Genomic DNA, 6,513 nt, shown 5'->3' on the forward strand with positions numbered 1-6,513 from the left:
TGCATTAATTATACATTTAGATATAGGATACATGCTTGGGAAAATGTATAACTAAACTTACATGTCTTCTCAAACTTAAAAAAGTATATATATAGCAACATTATATCAGTTTTCTATTTCTTAATGTTACATCATTGTTAAAATCATATTGTAAGCCTATATTTTAACTTAGATAATGTTATCTGCTTCACGGAACACAATTATTCCTTTAACACTTACTTTTAAGAAATGGTTTATTTCACTTGTAGTTACTTAAACCCTAGGAATGATGTTTTGTCAAAAAGGAGAAGCACAGCCTTTTACAATAAGATAGTTTGTGATTTGTTCTTTTGAGTACTGTATTTTAACAAGGTTCTTCTGTAATTTGATAGTGACAAAGTTTAGGTTTGTTGGGATTATTTTTCAGCAGCCAATCAGCTAACCACACCTATGGAAAAAAGAAAAAACCCTTAAGTTAATAAACACTTAAAAATTTCCTTTCAATATATACTGTATGAACTAGAAAGTTAAACAGTTTTCAAAATCACTTTAAGAAAATGACCAATAAAAACTGAAACACTCTTATTTACCTTACGCAAAATTGTCAAGTATAGATCCAAATTGGAAAGGAAGAAGTAAAACTATCTCTATTCACAGATGACATGACACTGTATATTAAAAAATCCCACAGAATTCACAAGAAAACTACTAGAGCTAATAAATTCAGCCAAGATGGTGGTTACAAGATCAATACACTAAAATCAGTTGTGTTTCTATATATTAGCAATGACAATGTAAAAAGGAAATTAAGAAATCCCTTCCATTGCCGGGCGCGGTGGCTCACGCCTGTAATCCTAGCTCTCTGGGAGGCCGAGGCAGGCGGATTGTTTGAGCTCAGGAGCTCGAAACCAGCCTGAGCAAGAGCGAGACCCGTCTCTACTAAAAATAGAAAGAAATTAATTGGACAATTAAAAATATATAGAAAAAATTAGCTGGCCATGGTGGCGCATGCCTGTAGTCCCAGCTACTTGGGAGGCTGAGGCAGTAGGATCGCTTGAGCCCAGGAGTTTGAGGTTGCTGTGAGCTAGGATGATGCCAGGGCACTCTAGCCTGGGCAACACAGTGAGACTCTGTCTCAAAAAAAAAAAAAAAAAGAAATCCCTTCCATTTACAATAGCACAAAAAATACCCAGGAATAAATTTAACCAAGGTGGTGAAAGACTGATCAATTAAAAACTTATAAAACATTGATGAAGGAGAGAATACCTATATAAATGAAAAGACATCCTGTGTTCACGGATGGAAGACTTAATACTATTAAGATATTGGTACTACCCAAAGCACTCTACAGATTTAATGCAGCCCCTATCAAATTTCCAATAGCCTTTTTTTTTTTAACAGAAATGGAAAAGCCAATCCTTAAATTCGCATGAAATAGAAAAGGGCTCTAAATAGCCAAAACAATCATGAAAAAGAACAAGCTTGGAGAACATGTACTTCCTGATTTCAAAATGTCCTACAAAGCTATGGTAATCAACACAATGTGATACTGGCATCCTTATGCCAGACATATAGACCAACAGAATAGAACTGAGAGTCCAGTGTTCACTCTAGCAGCACATACACCGAAGTTAGAATGATACAGAGAAGATTAGCATGGCCCCTGTGCAAGGATGACATGCAATTTGTAAAGCATTCCATAAAAAAAAAAAAGAAAAGAACTGAGAATCCGTGTATAAACCCATGCATCTATGGCCAACTTTTTTTTTAAGAGATAGGGTCTCCCTCTGTTGCTGAGGTTGGAATGCATTGGCCCAATCATATCTCACTGGAACCCTGAACTTCTAGGCTCAAGTGATCCTCCCTTTTCAGACTCTTGAAGAAGGGATTACAGGTGTGAGCCCACCATGCCTGGCCTTTTTTTTTTCTTTGTATTAATAGAGATAGAGTCTTTTTATATTGCTCAGGCTGGTCTCAAACTCCTCGGCTCAAGTCATCCTCCCACCTCAGCCTTCCAAGTAGCTGGGACTACGGGTGTAAGCCACCACACCCAACTTGGCCAACTTATTTATTTATTTATTTTTCAGTCAGCGGTGAGGCCAACTTATTTTTGACAGCAGTAGCCAGTTAATTCATGGAGAAACAATAATCTCTTCAACAAATGGTATTGGGTCAACTGGATTTCCACAAGAAAAAGAATGAGTTTGGACCCCTACCTCACACTATATATAAAAATTAACTCAAAATGTATCAATGACTCAAATATAAAAATTAAAATGATAAAAATCTTAAAAGAAAACAATGGTGTAAATCTTCATGACCTTGGGTTTGGCTATAGATTCTTAAATATGACATCAAAATCACAAGAAATAAAAGAAAAACTAGATAAATTGGATTTCCTCAAAATTAAAAAACTTTTGTACATGAAGGACATCATTAAGAAGTGAAAAGATGACTTACAGAATGGGAGAAAATATTTGCAAATCATATATCTGATAAGTGTTTAACATCTAGAAATACAAAGAACTGTAACTCAGCAAAAAGACAAACAACCCAATTTAAAAATAGGCAAAAAGCTCAACAAACTAGGCCTAGAGAGAACATATCTCAAAATAAAAAAAGCCCTATATGACAAACCCACAGCCAACATCATACTAAGTGGGGAAAAGTTGAAAGCATTCCTCTTAAGAACTGCAAAGATGCCCACTGTCAGCACTTCTATTCAACATAGTACTAGAAGTCCTAGCCAGAGCAATCGAACAAGAGAAAGAAATAAAGGGCATCCAAATTGGAAAAGAGGAGGTCAAACTATCCCTGTTTGCCAATGATATGATCTTATATCTAGAAAATCTTAAAGACTCCTCTCCAAGAGACTCCTAGAATTGATACATAAATTCAGTAAAGCCTTAGGTTACAAAATTAAGGTACACAAATCAATAGCATTTCTCTACACTAATAACAGTCAAGCTGAGAGTCAAATTAAGAACTCAATACCATTTACAATAGCTACAAAGAAAATAAAATACCTAGGAATATACTTAACCAAGGAGGTGAAAGGTCTCTACAAGGAGAACTACAAAACACTGATGAAAGAAATCAAAGATGACACAAATAGAAAAACCTCCCATGCTCATGGATTGGAAGAATCAATATTGTTAAAATGTCCATACTGCCCAAAGTGATTTACACACTCAATGCAATTCCCGTCAAAATACCAAAGTCATTTTTCACAGAACTAGAAAAACAATCCTAAATCTCTTTTTTGATTATGGAATAAAAAAAGAACCTGAATAGCCAAAGCAATCCTAAGCAAAAAGAACAAACCTAGAGGCATCACATTACCAGACTTCGAATTATACTACAAGGCTATAGTATCCAAAACAGCATGATACTGATATAAAAGTAGACTTATAGATCAATGGAACAGAATAGAGAACCCAGAAATAAAGCCATATAGCTACAACCAACTGATTTTCCACAAAGCAGGCAAAAACATGCACTGGGGAAAGAAGCCCCTATTCAATAAACAGTGCTGGGAAAAGCGGATAGCCACATGCAGAAGAATGAAACTGGATCCCCATCTTTCGCCATATACAAAAAATAACTCAAGATGGATTAAAGACTTAAATGTAGGACCTGAAACCATAAAAATTCTAGAAGAAAACATAGGACAGGAAAAATTCTTTTGGACATTGGCCAAGGCAAAAAATTTATGACTAAAGATGCCAAAGGCAAAAACAGTAACAACAAAATAAATGGGATTTAATTCAACTAAAAAGTTTCTACACAGCAAAGATAATAATCAACAGAGCAAAATAGACAACCCACAGAATGGAGAAAATATTCACAAACTATACATCCAACAAAGGACTAATATCCAGAATCTACAAAGAACTCAAACGTATCAGCAAAAAAAACCCCAAAACACAAACAAACAAACAAACAAAAAACCAAATAACCCCATCAAGAAGCGGGCAAAAGACATGAGCAGATTTTTTTCAAAAGAAGATAGACAAATGGTCGACAAACATATCAAAAAGTGCCCAATATCACTACTCACCAGGGAAATACAAATTAAAAACACCACTTTACCCCTGTTAGAATGGCCATTATTAATAAGTCAAAAAAACAATAGATGTTGACATTGATTTAGTACAAAGGGAATGCTTATACACTGTTGGTGGGAATGTAAATTTAGTATAACATTTATGTAAAACAGTATAGAGATTCCTCAAAGAACTAATAGTGGACCTACCATTCAATTTAACCATCCCACTACTGGGTATCTACACAAAGGAAAAGAAGTCACTATATCAAAAACACACTTACACTCGAATGTTTATTGCAGCGAAATTCACAATTGCAAAGATATGGAATCAACCTAAGTGCCCATCAACTGATGAGGGGATAAAAGAAATGTGGTATATGTATACCATGAAGTACCATTCAACCATAAAAAGAAACAGAATAATGTCTTTACCAGGAACTCGGATGGAACTAGAGACCATTATCCTAAGTGAAGTATCTCAGAAATGAAAAAAACAAATGCCACATGTTCTCATTTATAAGTGGGAACTAAAAGATGGATATATATGGACATAAAGAGGTATAATAGACATTGGAAACTAAGAAGAGGGTAAGATGAGAAGGGGGTGAGGGATAAAAAATTGCCCATTGGACTGGGCTTGGTGGCTCATGCCTGTAATCCTAGCACTTTGGGAGGCCAAGGCAGGAGGATCCCTTGAGGTCAGGAGTTCAAGACCAGCCTTGAGGCCAGGAGTTTGACACTAGCCTGAGCAACATAGTGATACTCCATCTCCATAAAAATTAGAAAAATCAGCTGGGCATGGTGGCATGTACCTATAATCTCAGCTACTGGAGGATTGCTGAGGCAGAAGGATTGCTTGAGTCCAGCTCAGGAGTTCAAGGCTGCCGTGAGCTATGATGATACCACTGCACTCTAGCTTGGGCAACAGAGCAAGACTCTGTCTCAAAAAAAAAAAAAAAATTATCCATCAGGTACAAAGTATACTATCCTGGTGACAGGTATACTAAAAGCCCTTACTTCAGCATTATACAATTCATCCATGTAACAAAAAATACTTGTACCCCCTAAATTTATTGAAATAAAAAATAAAAAGGCAAATATTGCCTATCTCTTGGGGGGAAAATGGGCAAAAAGCCAGGGCATGGCTTGCACCTATAATCTCAGATACTTAGGAGGCTGAAGCAGGAGTGTCACTTAAGTCCAGGAGATTGAGACCAGCCTGGTGATATAGCAAGACCTCTTCTCTAAAAAGAAAAAGGCAAAGGACTTGAATTTGAATAGACATACTGGACAATAAGCTCATGAAAAGATGCTCAACGTCATTAGTCATTGAGGAAATGCAAATGCAAATCAAAACTACTGAAGAAAAAAACAGAAAAGAACAAGCGTTGGCTAGGATGTGGACAAACTGGAACTCTCATACACTGCTGGTAGGAATGTAAAATGGTGCAACCACTATGCAAAACAGTTGAGTGGTTCCTTAAAGAGCTAAACAAGGCTGGGCACAGTGACCCATGCCTGTAATCCACTTTGGGAGACCAAGGCAGGAGGACTGCTTGAGCCCAGGAGAACGTGAACAGCCTGGGCAGGAGTGAGATCCCATCTCTACAAAAAATAGAAAAATTGGCTGGGCATGGTGGCACATGCCTGTAGTCTCAGCTACTCAGAAGGCTGAGGCAGAAGGATCACTTGAGCCCAGGAGCAAGGCTGCAGTAAGCTATGATGACGTCACTGTACTCTATCCCAGAAGACAAGAGTATGATTCTGTCTCTAAATAAATAAATAAATAACTGACATATCATAAGAAACAAAAATGTTGAACAAAATTCAAGTATATCTCTAATTTTATCATTTAAATGATTATTTAACTTATACACAAAAGCAATGTTCAGCAATTGAAGAATGCAATCAGTGAAAATATATTTAGAAACAATGTTTACTAAGAATTAAAACAGCAAGAATATAAGTAGTCAACAGTTATACATGAGAAAGTATCTAAAATGTATGTAAGTTTCTAAAAATGCTTATTTTAAAAAGGCTCCTAATACTATCAGTGTTTCAAAGAATACAATGTTTTAAACATGAAAATTATAGACAACATTCTTAATGAGAATAAAAAGATTTCTTACAAAAGGATCTCCCGGTTTTTGCTTACAAAGCTCTGTGAGTCCTTCAAGCAGAGTTGGTGTGACGTATAAATTTAAATAGTCCTTAGCAGATTGTCCAATTGGAATGGGCTCAACAATCACTGCAAACACAAATGTATTCTCATTAAAGCAAATATAAATGATTAAATATTATACAGTTATTAAAAAGGATGCCTTCAAAGAATTTTTTTTTTGAGACAGAGTCTCACTGTGTTGCCCGGGCTAGAGTGCCATGGCGTTATCCTAGCTCACAGCAACCTCAAACTCCTGGGCTCAAGCGATCCTTCTGCCTCAGCCTCCCGAGTAGCTGGGACTACAGGCATGCGCCACCATGCCCGG

At 36.4% G+C, this 6,513-nt stretch overlaps 1 protein-coding gene across 1 annotated transcript in view; it reads right to left on the reverse strand.

Annotated features, from left to right (window-relative positions):
- Nucleotides 1-219: 219 nt before the first annotated feature.
- NME5 (NME/NM23 family member 5) overlaps nucleotides 220-6,513 on the reverse strand; it is a 24,394-nt gene continuing 18,100 nt past the window's right edge. The window contains exons 5-6 of the mRNA XM_012646380.1: nucleotides 6,157-6,275; nucleotides 220-427 (exon numbers count right to left, since the gene is read on the reverse strand). Of these exons, the coding sequence (XP_012501834.1) occupies nucleotides 344-427; nucleotides 6,157-6,275 (203 nt within the window). The 3' untranslated portion in view covers nucleotides 220-343. The remainder of the gene's footprint in view (nucleotides 428-6,156; nucleotides 6,276-6,513) is intronic.

The sequence above is a fragment of the Propithecus coquereli genome, unplaced genomic scaffold (assembly GCF_000956105.1).
Source record: "Propithecus coquereli isolate 6110/MARCELLA unplaced genomic scaffold, Pcoq_1.0 Scaffold242, whole genome shotgun sequence".
NCBI lineage: Eukaryota > Metazoa > Chordata > Mammalia > Primates > Indriidae > Propithecus > Propithecus coquereli.